The 24272-nt window shown below is 37.7% G+C and overlaps 1 protein-coding gene across 1 annotated transcript in view; it reads left to right on the top strand.

The window, feature by feature from the left end:
• The window catches only part of ARHGAP15 (Rho GTPase activating protein 15), a 650587-nt gene that overhangs the window by 55760 nt on the left and 570555 nt on the right, over positions 1-24272 (top strand). The window contains exon 3 of the mRNA XM_006086875.3: positions 23332-23400. Coding sequence (XP_006086937.1) covers positions 23332-23400 — 69 coding nt within the window. The remainder of the gene's footprint in view (positions 1-23331; positions 23401-24272) is intronic.

Here is a 24272-nt window from a genome sequence, read left to right as displayed (position 1 = left end):
GCCCAGGCAAACCTGCCCGCTCATGGTCTCCTGTGGCTGCGGCCAGCCTGGACAAAGCCGGTCTGGGTTCTGGGTGCCTGCAGCTGGCCAGAGGGAGGGAAGCCCCAGGTCCCTGAGTGCCTGCGACTGGCCAGAGGAGGGAATCCTGGGTCCCGGGTGCGGGGTGAGGCAGAAAGTGGTTAGGAGTGATCAGGCCAGCATAGGAGCAGTTAGGGGTAATCAGGCCAGTAGGGGAACAGTTAGGGGCAATCAGGCAGGCAAGCAGAGGTGGTTAGGGGCGATCAGGCAGGCAGGCAGAGGGGTTAGGGGCGATCAGGTAGGCAGGCAGGCGAGCAGTTAGGAGCCAGCAGTCCCGGATTGCAAGAGGCAGTCGAACATCCCCCGAGGGGTCCCAGATTGGAGAGGGTGCAGGCCGGGCTGAGGGACCCCCCCCCCCGTACCTCTATTCCTTTTCATAAAAGCCTATGTGGTCCTCACGCCCTCACGCCACAATGAGCGATCACCAGGAGACTGCACGTGTGGGTGGGCAGGAGTTTGATGCTGCATGCACAGCGCAGAGGCAGGGCCTGCAGCTCTGCGCAGCTAGGCTGGGGGTCCTGCGGCTCCACGTGGCGCAGAGGCAGGTCCCACAGCTCCAGCCTACCTCTTTGGGGCAGTCCATCGAGGAGCCCCAGATGGGTGGGTGGGGCCTACCCCTTTGAGGCGATCGATGGCGGGGCTCCCGCACTGTGACAGGGCATAGGCCAGGCTGCGGGGCCCCCCCTCCCCTGAGTGCACGAATTTCATGCATCGGGCCTCTAGTAATAATAATAATAATAACAATATCTCCCAAAGCATTGTTTTGAGTGTTAAAAGATTTTAATACACATAAAGCACAAAGTAATTATCACATGTCAAGTTCTAATAATTGTTACCATCTTTTATTTGCAAGCTAGTGCTCCATTCTTGCCATGATTTACAGTTACACTTCAGAATTCTTTGACTTGCTAGAGGATTTAATAGTGATAATAATAGCATGATTTATATCTTGGAAAGAGTTTTGGGCTGCTGCTCAGAACTTCTAACTTCTGGTATGGTTCCTATGCAAATTCTGGGTATTATTTTTCACAAGTTTAAAACTGGAGATTTGGCCTAGATTATACCTTACATTCTGTTCCAAATTTTGTATGGTTAGATTTAAATAGACTTGGGCACAGGGCAAAGTAGAAGGACAACTTTAAACTAGCTGGACATGCACTGAGACTGGGAGGACTAAGTTTGTTTGAGCCGAGGCATTCCCCAAGAGAGCCACATGTCAACCACAGTCCCCAATGGCCAGAATCAGTCAGTTCAATAATATCTGTCATTTTTTAATTCCTTAGAAACCTCTCTAAAAGGCAGATACAGAAGAGAAAAGGAAGGTTCCATGATTAAACACCTTTACCTACATTAGCAAATCACTAATTACCAAAGGTGCACTTGACTGAAGAGGGCCTTCTTTATTACTATAAAACATATGTTTTCCTTTGGCCAGATCATGGTGATTCCTCTATGGATAAACAGTGCATATTAATTTTTATGGTTGGACTTTCTTTCCAAAATCATTATATTCTAGGAAAAAAAAAGGGAATTTAAAAATTTAAATAGCTAATATTTATCAAATATTTACTTATATATTTGGGACTTCATTCTGCACTTTGCATGTATTAAAAGATTTAATTATCCAAAGTACTCTATGAGGTGTACCTGTCCTACCACTTTCATATAATCAGGAAACCCAAGTTACATATGAAGAAAATGGTAGTCAGGCCTAGGCCTGTTTAACTCAACAGCTGTGTTCTTAGTATCCTATGCTGTCTTAGAACTTCTCAAGGCTATTTTCACTTCCTCACATGAGCATACATGTGTTGATGCTAGACATTGGCATGGCCACTAGTGTTATCTCTATTTCCTTAAGAGGCATTTACTTTGAGGAGTGGGGAAGAAGAGAAAACTATGACATGAATTAAGCTGGGCATCAGTGCTTTATAGACATAGTCTCAACTAATTTTCATATATGTAAGGTAGGTTTTAGTAATATGGTCACTAACAGAGTTACAGTACAATGATATGGCCCTGGAAAAGATTGAAAACCTCAGTGTGTGAATGGTGCTGACAGTAGGAGTTTTTCAAGCTATTTGAGGTTTATCCTTATTTATAGTCAACTAGATAGATCCAGTGAATTTGTCTGCTATAGTTTAATGTCATCATTATGAGGGGTACTTCTCTTTATTTGGTAGGACATTATCTGTTGCCTTTACCGATATTTCTCAGATTATTTTCATACCCTTTCTCGGGCAAACCAAGTCCAGACAATCATTCAGGTCCTAGAATAAGGACAGCTCCTTTCTTTTTACCTTGGTCCTTTCATTCTGGTAAATGCTTTCTTCCTGTGGCATTTTTCAGGACTGCTTTTCATTCCCAATATATGGTTATCAATTTATTTTGTTTGGCATAAATTTTTGGATTTCCAGAAGCCAATACCCAAATCCTAGAGGTAGTGTCTTAGGCTCACTTGGAATGTGAAGTGCTCTTTTTCCATCATGCTAGGGTGCATGCAGTTATGTAGGGTATCCATGGAAATTAGCACTATTTTATAGTGTAGTAATTACAAACCTTGGCTGATCACAAGAATCACCTGAAAAGATTTTTTTAAATAGAGATTCCTGAATTCACCCTAGACCTTACAAATCAGAATCTGGCTTCTGCTATTTACTGAGGACCAAATCTCTCAGGCCTGAACGTTAAAACAAAGGAACAAAAACTGGGAGTCCCCTCTATTGGCCAATCTCTGCTTTGAAACTCAGCCTATGAAACCAATATCACTAGGCTGTACAAAGTCAGCTTGTACTTATTAAGAATCTAGAGATGTCTACCTTCTATGCTGCAAGGCTCCAATCTTTCTATGTCTCAGAAAATCTATACCTTTTTATACTTTTTCTATCAAACATTTCCCTAAGGTGTGTGTGTGTGAGAGAGAGAGAGAGAGAGAGAGAGAGAGAGAGAGAGAGAGAGAGAGAGAGAAAGAGAAAAAGAGAAAGAGGAAGAAAGAGAAAGAGAGGCAGAGAAGAGGAAAGGAGGGAAGAGGTGAGGAGATGAGAGGAGATGAGATGAGATGAGAGGATAGAATAGATGATTGAGTTATTGCAGAACCAGTAGTGCATCTTCCATAAGCGTCACAAGCTTTGTAGGGAATTATCTTCTCTATTGCTATCACTCACCAGAAAAACACTCACCAGAAAAAACTCAATATCTATTGTGATGGAAATTAATACATTTTCAGGAACTGGCTCTGGTAAGGCAAATGTTTCAGAGTGAAAAAAAATTAGAGGTATTTTAGACAATCATGTTTACCAGCTGGTTCGAGCAGCTGGTAGGAGCACATCACAGAGGATTTAGGTGAGATGGCATTCTGTAGTAAGATATCTGTCTCTATGTAGCAGGGCCCCCACTCAGTAGCAGGGATACTAAGAATTTAGTCTAGCCCCAGGAAAAAGAATTAGCAGGATCTCAAAGGAGGCAGCCCTTCAGCTAACAAGAATGATCCAAGGCAGGCACTCTCCATCACACAGGAAAGATAAATATCACATGATCTCACTCATTTGTGGAATATAATGAACAACATAAACTGATGAACAAAAACAGATCCAGAGACAGAGAGGTATCGATCAGACCGTCAAACCTCAGAGCGAAGGTAGGGGAGGGTGGGGTTCAGAGGGAGAGATCAACCAAAGGGCTTGTATGCATGCATATAAGCCTAACCAATGGACGCAGACACCAGGGGGTGGAGGGTGAGGGCATGAGTGGGGGGTGGAGAGGCAATGGGGGCATAAGGACACATATGTAATACCTTAATCAATAAAGAAAAAAATAAAAACAATAATAAAATCATGTTGTATAATTTTTTAAAAAAAGATCAGGGTACTAAAGGTTATCTGTCAAGTATGGGAGATCAATCTTAGAGATTAAATTCATTCTAGAGGCAAGTACAAAAGTTATGGAAGGACCACAAGAGTTTTCAAACATTTAGGCCTGAATAACAGCAGAGATTCAGGGTGGATTGCTCAGGACTCTGATTCTTGAGAGGCTCACTGAGTATTCATCCTTTCAAGATAAGGGGCAGAGAGGGCAGACATCTCCTAGATTCTGTTATGAGTGGCTCTGAGCTCAGCTAAGCTCATTAGAAGAGTTAGTCTTCAGAATTAGGATTAGCAAAGGTAGGAGAAAGTCAGCAGGGCTGTTGTATAATGTCAAGGATTATAATTTATTCATAACCAAGAAATTATTTATTCATAATCAGTGATTAATTATTATCGCTTTAAGAGGTCTGTTATTGGAATTGTAGAGATTTAAATTCTCTTTCAGATTTAAGTCTTGTTTCTTCTGTGTAAAGGGAAGAGTGATCAGTAAGGAAAGTGGGAAGGACTTCAGTGGGCACCATCAAAGACTACTGTTTACTTTGTACTGATATAAATATTGATTTGAAAAATTAAGTGTATAAAATGATCTTATAAGAAATAGGAGCACACTAAAGGGAAATAAAAGTATATAGCAGCTAAAAGAGTCTCACAATTCCAGTATAAGTGTGAGAATAGGATGCGACTTAAAACACTTTAGATTTCTCTGTTTTGGATTTGTTTATCTTTATTTTAAAGCTAAAATGCTGTCATGTTATAAGTTTGTTTACTGGAATCAAAATTTAAAAGAAAAAGACAGTGTCCTTAAATTGAAGTTGAAAGTCAGAACCATATAAAAAGGTAGTTTTTGTAAGTCATCAAGTTGGCATGACAGGGTAAAAGACAGGAACGTGAGATTAGCCAAAGCAGAAGTTTCTCGGCTGGTTTGCCCTTGCTCTTCAGAGCTCTTGCTTTCCCTTTGACTAGTAGCCCATGGCAGTTGACTGCAACTGGGAGGTCAGCATTCCAGCAGCCCAAGTCTCATGAAGAAAGGACAGAAACATATAACCTGAAATGACACTGCTGCTGATGCAGCTTGTTGCTCTGCAGGCTTATATTTTGAAGTCTATCGTGTTAGCTGAATTGCAAAGAATAGCATTCGACAGGGTGAATGGTTGCATATACTGACGAGAAGGCAAGATTCTTGGTGAGGCAAAAGTCTGAAGGACAAGTGCCTTGAGCACCAACTGAAACTCTATCTGTATAAATATGACCTCAAAAAATTGGACACCATTGCATAGCCAAGAGAGGGATAGCAAACTGGGCAAACTTATGTAGTTGTGTTGCTTGCTTAGGAATTCTCTCCGATGACTTTGAGTTGAGTACAGCAGGACTATTTTCTTTATCCATATTCACACCCATAAATTACCTGGCTGTTTGGGGATGGAATGGTCCATTAGAAAGGAAATGGCAGCTTCTACTCTATGTGGCCTCAAGGAAACATCATGTATTGGTATAGGATCAAATGACTAGCTAACTAATACCTAGTTACTTAATATCTTTGAGCCTCAGTTTAGAATTGAGTAATACCTATTTAGGAGACTAATTGTGTAGATCAAATGACATTTTGGATGTAAGTAAAAAAAAAGTATAATTTTTTACAGTAGTAATCCTGCCTTACCAATGCAAGACTCAACATAATGTTTTGTTCATAGAAATCACCCAAGAAATAATTGTTTAAACTATAGTTCAATTTCCTGGTCTTCCAAATGTATGTAATAATTTCTTTTATATCATACAATACTGCTTTGATAAAGTGGGCTAATATATATAAAGTCATATAAAAAGTGAAATTTTTAAATTGATTCTTAGCATTTAACTTAACATTTATTCCGTGCCTGCATATACCAAGTATGGTGTTGATATTTGTGATTACTAGGATGAACTGCATATAGTTGCTACCATAAAAATTAATTTCTTCCATTTGTAATTTACTTTATCCCTATTGAAACTTTCTTTGCCCATTGCTTTTATCTGCTAACACAGACGGAAGCTAATATACCTTGAAGATTTTCTGTATTTTCCTTGCTTTAAAATTTTGGTTCTCTCATTAATTCTTATTCTAGTACTAGTAGCCCTGCACACGAATCCGTGCGCCAGTAGCTCGCTGCTGCCCTCCTGTAGCTCTCCACCGCCAGCTTGTAGCTCGCTGCTCCACCCTTCTGCTGATCTGGGCGTAACAACCATTTCCATATTACATCTTTATTATATAGGACTAGAGGCCCGGTGCACAAAAATTTGTGCACTGGGGGGAGGGGGTCCCTCAGCCCGGCCTATGCCCTCTTGCAGTCTGGGACCCCTCGGAGGATGTCCACCTGCTGGCTTAGGCCTCTCCCTGGGGGATCGGGCCCAAGCTGGCAGTCAGACATTCCTCTGGCAGCCCGGCAGCCCTCGGGGGGTGTCCACTTGCCAGTGGGGAGCAGGCCTAAGCTGCAGTCGGATATCCTTAGCGCTGCTGGGGAGGCAGGAGAGGCTCCCACCACCACTGCTGTACTGGCAGCCATCAGCCTGGCTTGTGGCTGAGCAGAGCTCCCCCTGTGGGAGCACACTGACCACCAGGGGGCAGCTCCTGCATTGAGCGTCTGGCCCCTGGTGATCAGTGTGTGTCATAGTGACGAGTCATTCCCAGTCGTTCTGCTGTTAGGGTCAATTTGCACATTACCCTTTTATTATATAGGATAGAGGCCTGGTGCACAGGTGGGGGCCGGCTGGTTTGCCCTGAAGGGTGTCCCAGATCAGGGTGGGGGTCCCGCTGGGGTGCCTGGCCAGCCTGGGTGAGGGGCTGATGGGTGTTTGCAGGCTGGTCACTCCCCCTTCGGGGTGGGGGTCCCCACTGGGGTGCCTGGCCAGCCTTGGTGATTTTTCAGGCTCATCAAGCACCCACCCCAGTGGGGACCCTCACCCCATGGAGGTTTGGCCAGCCTGGGTGAGGGGCTGATGGCTGTTTTCAGGCTGGCCATACCCCCTTTAGGGTGGGGGGTCCCCACTGCGGTGCCTGGTCAGTCTGGGTGAGGGGCTGAGGGCCGTTTTCTGGCTGGCCAAGCCCCCCAGTGACAGAAGCTCCCAGCCTCTCCTTTTTTTCTTTCTTTTTTTTTTTATTCTGGGATTTATTTACCTTCTATAATTGAAACTTTGTAGCCTTGAGAGCAGCTCAGAGCCGACCAGGGCAGGTGGGAAGGAAGTCTCCTGCTCGCTCCAGCTCCGTGGCCACGGCTGGCTGAAAGCAGGTATCTGGGGTTTATTTACCTTCTATAATTGAAACTTTGTTGCTTTCAGTGGAGCTCAGAGCCCGCCACAGCAAGCGGGAAGCTTGGGTTCCTCCATCATTGGGGCAACCAAGCCTCCTGCTTGCTCCAGCTCCGTGGCTGCCGGCCGCCATCTTGGTTGGGTTAATTTGCATATAGTCGCTCTGATTGGCTGGTGGGCGTGGCTTAAGGCATAGTGAAGGTACGGTCAATTTGCATGTTTGTCTTTTATTAGTGTAGGTAAGGGTGGAAGCATATTCACATGGGAGATGTTTTTCAAACTGTGTTCCCCTCAAAGATTCTGTAATATCCTCTTGGTGTTACCTAATGGCTGTAGTCACTGAAATAGTAACAATTGTTATTTACAGGTATTTTTGGAGGGCCAAAAGAGTTGAAATTCTTTCTCTAGAAATATCCTTGCTTGCCTCACTGGTGTAGCTCAGTGGTTGAGCATCGAACTATGAACCAGAAGGTCATGGCTTGATTCCTGGTCGGGGCACATGCCCAGGTTGTGGGCACTGGATCCCCAGTGGGGGGCATGCAGGAGGCAGCCGATCAATGATTCTCTCTCATCATTGATGTGCCTATCTCTCTGTCCCTCTCGCCTCCTCTCTGAAACGAATAAATATATATATTTAAAAAAATACATATCCTTTCTTGATGGTTAGAATGAATTTTGCCTTTTTCACCATGCACTGTAGACTCTCATTAGTAATTGCTATCATAAGAAATCTATTTATCCTTTGTCAGTATTATCAGAAGGGCTTCATAAATCATGTGAAAGTGGTTTTCCTAAACAGAATTCTTAAGTGATGTTTCATAACATGAAGAGAAAAAGTATCCTATCTTAAGTTTACAAAAGAGGTATGAAATATGTACTTTTAAAAATTCCCCAAATTCATTAGCTTTATGAAGATCTTCTAACCCTTATCTTATTCCTTTTCTTCTTTAAACTGAGACCCCAAATTAACATGTCCTATACCCTGAGAAAAACCCCACCAAACTCCTGTAAAGTATATTCTTTACATTCCTTCAAGGGCTTTGTCATTAAGCTTCTTGTGAATATTTAAAAAATAATTATCAACTCTTCTTTTTTTAATGCTGATTTGGGTGTGTCTTTCATTGTGGCTAACTGAAGAAAATCAAATCAGTGTTAAAACAAAAAATTATGAAGGCAATTTGAGCATATGTAGTAGGAACAAAAATATATTTTCTTTTTTATATTAAAAACTTAGTAATCTATATTTAAATTACCTCTACCTTCAAAGAATAAAAATATGCCTTTTTTTGTGATGAACACATATTTTTAAAGATTGTTAGGTTAAAGTTTCCTGTTTTAAAGTGTAGCTATATAGTTTTCATTTTAAGAGTTTATATTACAAAATTTGTTTAAATTATAAATTTTTTCTTCTAGCATACAACCTAAATCATTGATTCTTAGGTTTGTTTTCACCTGTTTTATGTGCTATGACTTAAGGTTTTTCTTCCTCATTTTTGGACTACCACTGATTTCAAATCCATCCCTAAACCAATATTATGGCCATGCTATGTCCCTTTATCTTCAAAACAGTCCCAGTTGGTCCTATATTTTATCAGCTTTCACATTTCCCTTAAAATATCTCTTAAATGAATCACAGAGGATTTTCCCCTAAATGCTCAGGACCACAGTTTGGGAAGCATTACTCTATGTGACTGATTTCTCCCTAAACACTGTGATCATTTAAAAATGATGGCCCTTGCCGAGAGCACTAATGAGCTAACTCTTGCATTGTGGTGTGTACAAAATGGAAGATTAAAAATGGGCTCAGAATTGGACTCCTTCTTTATTCATCTAAGGGGAGCATTAACGAGAGAGTTATTTTTAAAAAATTAATAAAAATGTGGAAGCTTCCCTTGATTTGAAAATGAAAAGGTTTTAAGTAGGTGACTAGTGAAGGGGCTTTCTCTTTATCTTTGTAGATTTCTGTAAAAACCAGAAACATAAAAAGCTTTCCGTGGACATTACAGAATCAGGGAAATAGTGGCACCTCACCCGCTAGTAACAACTGAGAGGTTATTTGCCAGCCTCTTCCACTTAATGTCCAGAAAGATAAATATCTAGTTAAATGATAGCATCAATGCTTTTTCTTCCCTGCACTGTGGTACTAAATGCAAACATAAGCATTTTATCCCTTAGCTATTTATTTGGAAAGTTGCATTTGTACGTGTGAAATGCCTTCACAGAGCAAAAGAAAGAGAGGCCGGAGGAAATAGAAGAGGAGTCACAGTCGCACTTCCTCCTTGCTTTCTCCTTTGACTCTCTTTCACTCCCCATAATGCACTAGGAAGTGAGTCCTCAATTCAAAACCCTAAGAAGATAAAAAGGCTGACACGGCTCCTTTAGGAGGGCTCCTGATAGGGTTCAGGATTTAGGAGTTCTTTTGATAATAATAATAATAGTTAGCATTTATTGAGTACTTATTACCTACCAGGTGCTCTTGAAAGCCCTTTAGAAGTATTAATCTATTTAATAATTCCATAACTCTGTGAGCTATAAGCCAGTGATGGCGAACCTTTTGAGCTCGGTGTGTCAGCATTTTGAAAAACCCTAACTTAACTCTGGTGCCGTGTCACATATAGAAATGTTTTGATATTTGCAACCATAGTAAAACAAAGACATATTTTCGATATTTATTTTATATATTTAAATGCCATTTAACAAAGAAAAATCAACCCAAAAAATGAGTTCGCGTGTCACCTCTGACACATGTGTCATAGGTTTGCCATCACTGCTATAAGCTATTATATTCTCTATTTTGTATCTGAGGATACTGAGACACAAAGAGATTAAATAACTTGCCCTAAATCACACAAAATTAATGGTGAATGCAGGGCTTAAATCCATTAGTTGTTACCATTGTGATTTTTTAAAAAAAACAATTATTCTCTGCTGAACAGACCTATAATTCTTTCTGTAGTCAACTCGTATTCAAGGATCTGATAGGTAAGTGGGAATTTTTCCTAATGTAGTTGACGGCCAAAACTCCTGGTTCAGCATTTATCCAATTAGGTGTGAAAATTGCCTGCTCCCTTTCATGTTTTCTCAAGACTATTTGATGAATATTTTATTTTTTTATTGATATGTTACCATTAATGTATAATCAATGCTTATTTTCTATCAAAGTTATTCACGAAGTTAAGACATTAGTTTAAAAATTTTTTGATTAAAAATAACATTCCCCAGGCTTCTCCATATGTTTATCTATCAATCTCACTTCCTAGAGGAACCACATTCAACATCTTTATTTTGTTGTTGTCTCTTTTTTGTATTAACTTCATATTTTTCAGCACTAATCATATACTGATTCATCCTGATTTATATATCTTAGGTATTTGTATTGACTTCCTGTTATGATAGTTTAATATTTGCACTCGTACTTCATACCTTCCTGTTTTCCTTTTCCATTATAGTTCCATCACATTTTTTTTCAATCACTACTTGACATTATTGAGATTTTTAAAATATTTCTAGTTGAGCCAAAAATTATTATATAATCATAATTCCTAGTGCATTCAACTTTCTTTCATGTAGTTAATGATTGACTTAGTTTAATTTACTTATATTTTGTCATACCTAGAGCTAATTTTTCAAAGATGTCAGCAGATCTGTCAAACTCCTATCAATCTTGCCCTTATTTCTTCTTTCCTATGATTCATCCTTTTTTTTTTTACTATATCCTAACATATTTATTATTCTTATCCTCCAAAACTTATGTTGATTTAACAAATATATTTCTTTATATTATTAATTTTCAAATGCTTCTCTTTACTATTGTTCCTATTTTTATGAATTCTATATATTTTCTTGTCTCTTTATAATATTACCAATAACATTTTTTAAGTTTCTTACAACTGCTTTTGGGGGTTCCTTTTTATGTTTATTTGTTTTGATAGTTCTCCTTCATTTTGTGACTTTCTCCAACTATATTAGCTTTATTTTAGCAGAGGTTATTTTATTCAGCAGTTAGAACAGTGCATTGTAAATACTGATGCTCAATAAATATGTGCAATATAGTGTGGGAACACAGGTCCTCAGATGCCGGGCATTAGACGGACAAGACAGGAGAAGACATAGGCATATAGGAGAGTCTTTATTGTAGACCAAGTAGCCATTGCTACCAAGGAGCTATCATACGAAACAGTTCTGCAAAGTAGCCTTACAAAGTAGCTGTACACCGGCTGGTCAGCAACACATCTTTATACCAATTTAGACAAAAGAGACTTCTTGCCAAATAGTGACATCAATATTTGAGTTATAGAGCGGCATGCCTGCGTAGTGCATACAATAAGATTGTTGTGTCCTCGCTTTGGCACCTGCGTATGGCAGATTGGCCTTGAACATCCAGCGTACTCTGAACAGGGCCCCCAAACTCAAATTGGCCTTGAGCATCTGGCATACTCTGATCATAGTAGTAATTATAATTTATAATATATAAGATATTAATTATACAGTATTATATAGGTATTATATAATATGTTTATATTATAAATTAACTATACATACGTTATATATTTTATAATATTCTATCATATATTAATTAATTCCTAGTAGCCCATGCCTGCACATTCATATTTTAAAAGAAGGAACTGAAATACTATCTGTGTGTTTGGAGTTGGGTTAGTGTGCTTGTTTATTGACTAGCTTCTCTGTAGAAGATGTAAAACCAACATGTAGAACAGCTGAGAATGGGTGCTAAGGTTCTCATTGCTTAGTAGGTATACATTAATCCCCTAGTTCAGGGGTGGGCAACCTTTTTGTGAGTGCGTGCCAAAACCAGCAAAATCTCTGACTCAAAATTCTTCCGCGTGCCAACCCTAATTTTTTGAGAACATGTTACGCCTACTTGATATCTCTTAAGGTGTACTTTTGTGAAGAACCTTGAAGAAATAATAAAATTCATTCGAGTGACAAAAACACAGTATATGATGATGAAAAATACATTTATTTTTTAATGTATACATGTACACTGATAGTCCGACAGAAAACTTTACGACTCCGTTTGATATCAGTGGGCCTTTTGCTGCTGCATCACTGATGACAGAGATTTTACATCAGGTTTATATTTCGTGACCTTCAGAGATATGCACGAGCTACTACTTTCATCCATCAGGCTACTCCTATTATGAGACTTAACAAAATTCATCACTGAGAACAAAGATTCACAAGCGTATGTGGATGAAACCAAAACACTGGTCACATCTAGGAAGGCAGGGAGAGATAAGGCAAAGGCATAGAAATTGCTCTTCCCCTCTCTCGTCAATCCATGTATATGGTCTTTAAGATAACTTGTTATGTAAAATTATTTATTTATCTAAGATGCACCTACACTGAATTTATCTGAAAAATAAAAAAGTTGATATTAAGAAAAAAATTGTAGATGGAAGATTATAAGAGAGGGTTTTGCGTGCCAGCAAAAGTTACTGGCGTGCCAGGGGTTGCCCACCCCTGCCCTAGTTTATAGGCCTACACTTCTCTCTTCCATTCACATTGCCAGATGGCCTTGAGCCAAGAATCTAGAGGCTACCTGGCTTAATATCTATCTCATATAGGTCTGGGAGAAGTCCCTGGCAGTAAGTGATGAGTGAGTGTGCTTGAGTGTCCAGCTTTTCTGAATGATGCTGTTATAGGCTGTCTTAACCTTGTCTTTCATGGTACCTGATGCTACCAAGTGATGAGCTTTTGATCTGTGAAGAGGGGGGACTTACTAACTTTTTTTTGTCATCAAGGTTCCATTTTCCATTGCTGCAAACTGAGGTTGTAGCTTCTTTTGTTTTATAAAGTAATGACAATGCTTTCATATACTTTTTATCCTCCAAAAATATTTTGAGATTTATCATCTACTTTTTCTCACATTATCAGTCTCTATATGTACATCTTTATTCTTTTATTCTGATTTTAGTAGAAAGAGGAGCTTAAGGTGTGGTCAGTCCTCAACTTTCAACTAGATATTCATTCGGCATCTTTACCTCAACTAGTATAGTATAATATCCAGAACAGATGGCTATTTTCGAACATCTGGATTCACCAAATAAAAATATGTAGCACTATTTTTGAGTAAATATAGTGGGAAATTATACATACTCTTATTCTCTTCATCTGTCTGATTTCCAAGCATTGCTATTATTATTTCATCTTAGATAAAATAATGGTTATAAAGATTCTTTATCTGAGATATGATGATGAAAATAGAAAATAAGCACTTCAGTATAAAATTGAGTAAAGATGTGATAAACATCATTCCATGTTTTAACCTGAAAACTGTGTGATATCATGGTCAGGTAACAAGCATTTGTTGAACATTCACTATGAGAAGTGGTAAGTTCCACATTTAAAAGCTTTGTTATCAGAATGCATGGGTTTTCAATCAGATTAATCTGGATAAACCAAACTGCCTCTGATCCTTACTAACTTTGTGATCTTTTCCTACGTACCTTACTTGTCTTAGATTTATCATCTATGCAATGAGTGCAATCATTATAACTACTTCATAGCATGGATACTGCACAGTACGTGTTAAACACAACAGGCTGTAGCACCAAATTACCTGTGTTTAAATCTTGCATCTGCTATTTAATAGTTGATCTCAAGCAAACTCAACTTCTTTCAAAATTAGATTTAGTTCTCTGAGCTGATGAAATAATGGGATTTAGATTTAAAGGATGAGACTTTCTTTGAATTGATGTAATTATAAGAGATACTCTTTGATATCTTGGGAGGGGGTGACTTTTTACTTGTGGGAGGGACATGATTAGGGGCCAGATGGGGGATTGTAGTAGGCAGAATTCTAAGATGAATCCAAGATTTCCACCTCCTGGTGTGAATGCCCAATATAACTTGATATCCTTGAGTGTTTAAAAGTTTTTCTAATAAAATGTTTCAAAGTATCCTAGAAGGAAATGATTAGAGTTCCTTAACGTAAAATAAGACATCATTTTAAAAGAGTTTCTAGGGGCATGAAAGAATACTTTATAAGCATATTATCTTAGTGTCAATTACCCTTTTACTAGAATATATTTACTCATTTAATAATAGGACTAATAGAAGATTGGTATAGAGGAGATTATAATAATGAGAACTTACCATGTGGTTGAAGCTATATAGTTATTAATTTCATTATTTATAATGTAATCCTATGAAGAATAAGTACTATACCATTCCATAGTTTACAATTGAGGACATAGACACAACAAGAGGTTAAATAATTTGCTCAATGGTTAAGTGAGAATAGAACATAAAACTGTTCAAAAATAACAAACTATGTAATTGTATAATCCCATAAAAGCAGAAGTACATCTATATCTATATTCATATCTCTACCTACATATATCTATATATGTGCTTTTTTTTCTATCTAGAAGAGGAACATAAGCCCCAAACATCTTATATACTACATAGATCATAGAACTATTATCTAGCTAGTATTAGTTATTTCCATGGCTGACTGATGGGGAGTGGGGGTGAGAGGAAATCATTTTGAAAATTTAACCTTATTTCAGTAAGGATAGAAGACAAATATTCTATGGGATATTATGAAAGTTCATCTGAAAAAGAATGGCCCATGTTTTAAAAAAGAATGATGGATGCATTTCTAACAAGATATCTTAGAACAAGACATTATAAGCTATTGAAGGTCTTGGTGAATTCAATGAAATAATAGGTCACATGTATAAAGAGATACAATATAAAGTTTGAAATGACCAGTCCTATAATATGTGTTCTATACTATGCTAAGTTCTTTGGATTTTAAGATTAGTAAAACATGGCCCTTACCCTCTAGGCAGGACATCTGCTTTTCTTCATTTACCATAAATTAGTTGCATGTGACTCTTACTGTTATAACCTGAAGGTGTGTTAAGTCATGAAGAAAATGATTTTTTCTGAGAACTCTGAGAGTTATAGTATAGAATCAGATTGAGGAGTTTTGGGTGATTATACCCATTCCTTGTCTATGTTCATAAAAATGGGTGAAAACTCCCCAGATAATTCCAAATATAATTTTACGTAAACATTTGTCATACTATACCAACTAACCACTTCTTTGACCAGTTCTCTTTTAAGTATACATCTAATGCAGGTGGTGCTAACTTGAAGGTCAATCAGGAAAATAGGGTGAGGGATCTGTCTTTTATGAAAATGTGCTGCCTTTGAGAATTTTTTTTGATAGGAAAAAGATGGCAGATCCCTGGATATCTGGAATCAGTAGCTTGCCAGAAACATTTCCAATCAAAAGCCAGAATAACCCATGAAGTCTGTTCTGATTACTGAAGATGTTGAACTAGTCCTAACTTCAAACAGTAGATATTTCCACACTTTAGTGCTATATGACAGCTCTATTCATTCCACAATGTCAAATTCTTTGGTTTTGGCCATTGGGTATTTATGCATTTCTGGCTAGGAAAGCAGAGAAGCCTAATTTGATTCTGGAGCCAAAAGTTTTCAGGCCCTGTTCCTTTGGAACTTGGACTGCAGAATTTTGGCACTGTATAAAGACTAGGACAGAGCAAGTAGTCACACATAACTAACTGACTCAACAGAGCATATTCAGGGAGAAAGATCATGCCTATACATGGATAACCATTCTCCAAGGCAGACTGACAACACCCTGAATTCAATCACCCTTGAATAAACACACAAGGAAAGCAGGCTTTAACATGCCTCCTGGCACTGCTCTCCAATGCTATCTGATTGGTTTGCGTTCCATAGGCCAGGCTGCAGATACAGCCATTACTGTTGTTCTTACTTATGTCTGTCTGCTGTCTGCTAACAAGCATTCATATGCTTTGGATCATTAAAGTCACAACCTCCTATGCCAGTCTATTCCTCTCCATGAGTTCGCTGTAGATTGGAATGAGAGAGGCTATTTCTGTTGCTTTTTCTTTCTATTAGGACCTTCAGTCAGGGTTATTTCTGAGGTCTGAATATTATAGCTTGCACCCTTGCCCCTATTGAGCATATAAATTGTCTTCCCATTAAGCTGGTTCTTTTTGCCTGATTTATTTCTATTGCTGCTGCTTGTGCCTTTTCAATGCAAGGCAAGTGATTTGTGCTGGAGCTGCAATAGACAAAAAGTGCTGTAACTTAAGCTGTTTCCTGGTGTCATCGCTATCTGCGAGAGGTCTGCTGTACTTACACCCATGCTAAATTTCTTCTGACAGACTCCAGGTGGTGGGGATTTTCACAATCCAACCCATTTCAGTGTTAGAACTTGTCATTTGGAGCTCTGTGGATTCATCCCTTTCATCTCACTGTCGGTAGCAGGCTGGGTACATTTGTATATTTACCTGTATGAGGCCACATGTGTCCACAGGTATAATCAAAGGTGGAGAAATACAACTTTCTCTTTTAGAGAAAGCACAGAGGACAGATATTGGAGAGAGAGAGAGAGAGAGAGAGGAAGAGAGAGAGAGAGAGAAGAGAGAGAATTGTCACTTGTAGTATTATGCAGGCTGCCCATCTAAACCCATCATTGCCTGGCATCTACACACTAAGGGCAAGGATCCAGCCAACTTGTGAGTGGGCACCATGCCATCTGAGCAGATGGGCATAGAAGTCGGCAGCCAGTAGACCATGTATGTGCATCAACGGTGGGTGTTGAGGGCAGGATTCCCAGAGGAAAATGTCCTAACAGCTGTCTGGCCTGAGCCAACATACTTACGACCAAGGAAAAGTGCCATCCTTCAATCCTGCTGAGTTGGATTAACCTTCAGAACTAAATCTGCTTTTTCGGCAGCAGAAGGTGAGTTTGGGGGTCTATGAAAACCTCAAAGAATAACTGAGAAAGGAAACTGAAATGATACGATTATTAGATATTCACTAAAGATGCTGAGAGCATTTCCATGCATATTTTAAATATTTGACCAAAAGTCTGTTAATTCTTAAAAAAATGTCATAGTTATTAAAAGCATTGCCTCTCACAACGCTTCTAGAATTGACCTTTCCACACAGATAGAGCATTTTCAATGAATCAAATAGTACATTTCCATCTTTGCATTAAAAAATAATGATGTATGAGGAAAGGTATCAAAAGACTATAGAAATCTGATTGTGAATAAATATCTTTATCAAACTTTACATAATATGGATCAAGTTGTTGTATAATGGATTATAGCTTTCCAAAGAAGAGAAAATTTTCTTCAGCTATTGAACATACACCTGAAAATATAACAAGGAAACTTGAAATTTCAACTTAAGCTCTTCTGGGACATGAAAGAGACTTTATATTTGAGACTGAAAATAAAGCCTGATTCTAATTTGTTGAGACTTTCCAGATAGTTGAACTTCATGAAATTAGATATAAGGTTCTGCCCAACATAGCCAAATGATGAATTGACAATGATTTGTTTCATTTGGCTAAAAATAGACCATTTTAATAACTTAAACATTCAATAATTGTTTATTTATTTTCTATTTTGTTTTGTTCTGTGGTGCTTGTGCTTTTTGTGTGATAGCTTTCTTGGTATCATTTTCTGTTGTCTTAAATCTTTTATTTAAAAGATAACATGACTTTCAGTTGTGGAGGAAATGTCAGTTTGGCACAAGTGTTATATTTTTTACTATCTAGTCTCTAAACTATTTTTTGGTAATATCAACAGAGGAAATATCTCTGTTGTAAAGCGTAAAAGAGATGAATACACTATTTTAACTGATAATTTTAGTAACTTTTGCTATAGATCTAACAAATTACATGCTATCTTAGTTATAATAACATTATAAGTAGAATAAAATGTTTATGGGTCTATTTTGGCCTTGAGTTTCTTATTATATCAGTTTATAAATACATAACTAAATATAAATTAACCTACAGAGAAAGAATGAAATAAATTTAAAAATTAAGACAATACGTAAATGTACTTCATATAAATTCCATATAAATAACACCTTTCAGTCTGAGAAAACTGTCTTGGAAAGTGAAAACATGGGAGAAAGAGAGGGGGCGGGGAGAGAGAGAGAACTAAAGGAAATAGTATTTAGCAATAAATAATGAAGTACGCATAGATCATAATTAATTTTTCTTTAAAGAGGAAGTTATGTGGCAGTTTAATTTTCTTCTTAGAAGAACACAGTGGTTGGGACTAAATAAAGCAAGGGAAATATATGAAGGATTTAAAATCATTCCAGTAAGTGTTTCCCTTTGTCTGTCTGAAAGATGGGAAAATGTGGTTAAAGCTGAATTTAACTCAACTAGACTTCCCCAGGATTGAAAGGCTGGTGAACACTACAGGTAACTCAAACACTGACCAAAGAATATTCAACAAACTAAAAAGAAAAAAAAAGTCAATAAACTTTAATATGTCCCCAGAAGGTTTACAAATATTTTCCTTTCATTTTCTGCAGGGGATAAAAGAGCTAAAAGAGTGGCAGATTTCTGATTGACAACATACAACTGAAAGAGGTTTATGGAAAAGCCAAAAATAAAAAAGAGGGACATTTGCATTGGATGCCCACTATGGCAATTGGATGATATTGTGGGCAGAGGGAGGACTAGAATATAAATCTTAAACACTATATGTGTGATACATTGATATGGAACAAAACAGAAGAATTTGGATTTTTATGATTTATATCTTTATCTCAATTAGGACTATGAAAGATACATTTAGTTAGTGGTAGAGTAATTGTGAGACATGGATGACTTTACAGTGTCCACTAACAGATAAGACAGAGAGGAAAATACATGATAAGGTAATGTCCTCATATCTTACTTTTTTTTTTTCTCAACAGCAGTTACCTTCCACATAAACACAATTTTAAAAATATAGCCAGCACTTAGGTTTATGATTATTATTTCTGAACAACTAAATTGTTGTAAATACAAAAAATATTGGCCATGTTTCCACATAAAACAAACTAACAAAAACTTCACTAATATCTCTTAAATTCTGATTGTGATAGCTTTAAGAAATGTAATTTTGCAAAACAAATGAAAATCTGAACATAAGAATTGGGATACACCAAAAAAGAGAGAAGGTGGGAGAGAGAGAGAGAGAGAGAGAGAGAGAGAGAGAGAGAGAGAGAGAGGAGAGAAACTTTTGAGAACCGTAAAGATAAAAACTAAACTTAGTCACAAATTTATTTCTGTTTTTTATCTAAGTATCCAGGGAGGTTGGTAATGGGAGGTATGCCTCAGAAAATGTATGTGTCTGTGAAAATGTTGGAACAAACTAATGCTTTTATTCAAGTGATTTTATTTCAATTTTAAGCCACAAGATATAAACTTTCATCAAAAATGGTAATCTATTTAAAAACAGAGCTATGTGGAATGTTTCATGTTTATGTATAACTTTCACAGTAGACCCTCCTACACCAGAAAAATAAAATGCCCAAATTATGTTATTTTTACAGTTTTTAATATATCAAGTACTATTTCCACCCATCAGTTTCATATCCTTTAAATAGATAAAAATGAAAAAGGAATGGAAGAAAAAATGAAGATACTTTGAAAAAGTGACTTTTTAATTCTTTTTTTTGAAAGGAAAGATATCTGGAAAACTTAATTATCATGCATATTATAATAAGAGCAAAAAGGAACTTAAAGGAAAATTTGCATTGAACACTCTGAGTACTCCATTTTTCTACTTTGCACAAAGCTAAAGTACTTGGGAATGAGCAGGGAAGTAGAAGGAGAAAGAGTGGTGGGTGATAATAAAGCAGGAAAAACTCATAGATTTGATCTAAAAATGTTGCAGTGATATGTTAACCTGATATTGAGTTCAAAAAAGCCAAATAAGCCCTAGCTGGTTGGCTCAGTGGATAGAGTGTTGGCCTATGGACTTGAAGGGTCCTGGGTTCGATTCCGGTCAAGGGCACCTGCCCTGGTTATGGGCTCCATCCAAGGGAGGCCCAAGCAGGAGACAGCCCAGTGATGATTCTCTCTCATTATTGATGTTTCTCTCTTTCTCTCCCCTTCCTTCCTCTCTGAAATCAATAAAAATATATTTTAAAAAATAAGGAAAATACATATCTTTTAAAACAAATCAGAAGACATTTGTATTTAATTTTTCCCCCAATGATAGCTACAAATCATTTCTATTTACTGAACACAGTAAATCAATAGGAAGATAGCATCATTAAAAAGAAAAAGAAGATGAGGTCTGACATTTTTTTTCACCTGAGAAGGAAAGGTTGTCATCAACTCAAGTATTTACTATGAAAATTCAGTTACTTAAAATGCAGAACACTGTGATAGAAAAGCAGTTTAAGACATAACCATGTCACCTCTAAAGAGAGAAACTTTAAATTATTAAGGCTTCTTTTTGCTAAAGTACTGGAGATTCTCAAATAGGAACTTGGAAATGATGTTGAAACCAACATTTTATAATTTGAATATAAGAATTAGCAAACAAAAATAGGCTGTGAACACAAATATGTGGTAGATATACATACATGTCTACTTAATGTTTAGAGGAAAGATCTGTATACTATTTCAGAACATTTGGAAACAAAAAAAGTTCCAAAAACCATATTGTCAGGCTTCCTCAGAAGAAATGCTTCTGGAATTCAAGGAGAAAATAATCCTATCTAATAATAGACAAACATGGTAATTGACCATGCCTTCGCTATGCCTCCCATTGGCTAATCAGCACGATAGGCAAATTAACTGCCAACAAAGATGGTGGCTAATTTGCATACTACAGGCAGGGCGGGACAGTGCCATCTCGCCTGCCCCACCACCATCTGGGCCTGCTATTTGTGACCAGGGGTTGTGGGGTGGGACAGCACCATCCCGCCTGCCCTGCCGCCATCCGGGCCTGCTATCTGCGAACCGGGGCGGTGGATGTCTGTGTGCGACCCAATCTGGGGCAGCCGGGCGGGGCAGCAGCGATCGGCCAGCCCGCCCTGGCTTCCCATGTGCGACCCAACCCGAGGAGGCTGGGCGGGGCAGCAGTGATCCGCTGGCCTGCCCATCTGCCGTCCGGACGTCCCGACCCAGGGCAGCGCCCCAACCCCCAGATCGGCCCTGCCATGTGCGCGACCCGGGGAGGCGGGGCAGGCACCGAGGGATCAGGCCTGCCATCTGCCACCTGGGGAGCGGGCCTAAGCCAGCAGGTGGTTATCTCCCGAGGGGTCTCAGACTGTGAGAGGGCACAAGTGGTGCTGAGGGACACCCTCCCCAACCCCCCCTCCCCCGCCTGTGCACAAATTTTTGTGCACCGGGCCTCTAGTGTATCTAAATAAAGTTATATCAAGCTACTATTAATATTATTACTGTTATTCAAGTTTTCCAAATTCAGGGATTAATTAATGATTCCTGCAAAAGCGAAAGCACCTAAGATTACACAATGGATCACACTTCTGCCCACATTCTGAAACTTATCCAGAAGAAATTTGCAGAACAAAATTTAGGTTTTTGATATCAGATACATTTAGAAGTTATGAAATTCTGGAGAAAAACGTAGGACCATCCAAAATAAAATACTCTCTTTGCAATACTAGTAGTAGAGATGTTTTATAATTTTAACAAAGGAAGTGCATTTTGAGCAACTACTATTAGAAATGACCAGCAAATGAGTGGACTATACATGAGGTGTTGACTAGCTAAATTGAATGGTTTATAAGTACATATAATGTCTTAAATGGGAATGTTTCTCAAAAATGTGCCATATAATGATTTGCAAAATTACCAGATAGCAGTAATAAGTTATTTATAAATAATTATATGAATTCTATAATATTTTCATATATATACATATATTCTTTGAATCAAACTTCAATCAAAACTTGGTTGACCTCAAGTTTCTTTATAATTATTTCAGTTAAGTATATCATCATGTACAGACAGCTCTCTTAAAACGTCCTAATTTTCCTGATATCCATGCAAGACAACTGAACAATTTGGATCCAGAATTTCCTAAATCATAAGTCTCAGTCAGCATAATCTGATTTGGGATAATAACATATTTCTGTGCCTAATGCTTAACTGAGAAGAGCACTAAAGCAAAAGACAGGTGATGAAATTTCTTCTGCACTCCCCTCCCTCCCCCCATCTTCATAACCAGGTTGAACATGATAGATTGGCTAGCTTATTGATTTAGGAATTATCAGCAATATTACTTCCCCTAAAGGAATATTAAGAAGATTTATAACAGATTTGAAACCTGATTTCTAGTTTCCTGTGTAACTATGTACAAATTTATAAGTTTGACTCTCTTCAAATTCCTATCTCAGATATCTATTTATGCACACAGGGATTTCAGCTTTATAGTTCCCTAAGCATTTAATGCCTGTCTTTATACATATACATTTATATTGTTGGAGAAATAATAAATTGAAATCAAATATTGCACTTTATTGAGGGCTTAGATCCATGTTAAAATATTACCCATATTTATCACTAACTGTGGTTTTTTTAGAGTTACTTAAAACAATCTGTGTCTGTGTTTCTAACACTTATGAAAAGAGGGTAATATAACTGACCTCTTAAGGTTTGGATGAGAATAATATATATTAATGAATGCAAAACACTTAGAATAGTGCCTGGCAAATAATAAGTACTTAAGAAATGATAGCAGACAATATTATCATATCATTTATCAATTTGAATTTTGTTTATACCATGGAACTAATGGTTTCCTTCAAGGGTGAAATGTGTGTGCTCAATAACTGGTTATTTCTGTTTCAATTTCTTCTCATTAAAATTTGTTTACCAAACTTCAGTCATGCACTTATTATGTTTGTGTTTTTTTTCCAGATTTCATATAGTTAAATAACTATGTCAATGAAAAATATTTTATCATTAATATATGTCATCATTTTTTCTCCTAAACCTCAAGACATAGACATCTTCCTAGGTTCAAAATGAAGAACATAGACCCCACAACTTGTAGGAAGTCACATGGTAGACAGAGAATGTGGAATATGAAATATTGCAGCCAACCATCTTTGAGTACACATTTTATTCAAATTAGTCAGTCTCAAAAGATTTACTTCCTATGTTATATTTAATTTATTTACCTTCTTGAATGAATCTAAATATGGTTGTTTTCATGTACACTCACTAATTTATATTCTTTGAAATCATTTGTAGCTTTTTAAAAGAAAAAAATAATAGCATCAAATGTCAATACTTTTGCAGATATCCCGACACAGAAGGAATCATTCACAGCATGTCTTGAACGATGTTATTCCTCCATTGGAACAATTGGTAAGTGATTCCTTCACTCCAAGACTGTATTCTTTACCTACTGCTACAAAGTGAATTTACCCCAAAACTCAGCAACTTAAAACAGCACACATTATTACCTCATGTTTTTGTGAGTCAGGAACCTAGCAGAGTCCCCTAACTCGGAAGATCTCAAAAGGTTACAATCAGAGTTTGAGCCAGAATTGGGGTCACATCTGAAGGCTTGGCTCATGTACATGGTTATTGGCGGGTTCAGTTCCTCCAGGGCTGTTGGTCAGAGCACTCTCAGTTACCTGCCACATGGGCTTCTCCAGCAGGACAGCTTGCTTTTTTCAAAGCACACAGCAAGCTGAGCAGGCGAGAGAGTCTACTAACAAGACAGAAGTCAAAATCTCTTGTAATCTAATGGTGGAAATGATATCCTATCAACTTTGCCACATTATTTTGGTCAGAAGCAAATTATTAAATGGAGTCTACACTCAAGGGGAAGGAATTACATAAGGCTGTGAATTATAGAAATCAGAGATTGTGGGGGCCTATGGCACATTTTAACAGTTTTTTAAGGAAAAATTCATCTCTTACTATTAGAGTCTATGTCTACCAGAGTAGGTTTTTGTTTTTCACTTTCATTTATTGTCCAAATGACTAGAAAAGTTCATGAAACATTAAAAACAATAAATGAATGAAAAAGATACTTTAAAAATATATGTCCACATTTCTGATATATTCTGATGCTTTTTCTGTTAATGACCTCATTTTTGATAAATACAATGCCCTTTTTCTTCATGCTCATATACTTTTTGCTGTATTTCACATTGGTCAACATGCTACCAATCTATTGGCTCACAGGATGGTACACAGTGATGACTTTATTCCTATTTATCTCCTGCTAT

This window comes from Myotis lucifugus, unplaced genomic scaffold (assembly GCF_000147115.1).
Source record: "Myotis lucifugus unplaced genomic scaffold, Myoluc2.0 scaffold_32, whole genome shotgun sequence".
NCBI lineage: Eukaryota > Metazoa > Chordata > Mammalia > Chiroptera > Vespertilionidae > Myotis > Myotis lucifugus.
Note: the sequence above shows the minus strand (reverse complement) of the source record. Positions and strands in the feature narration are given on the sequence as shown.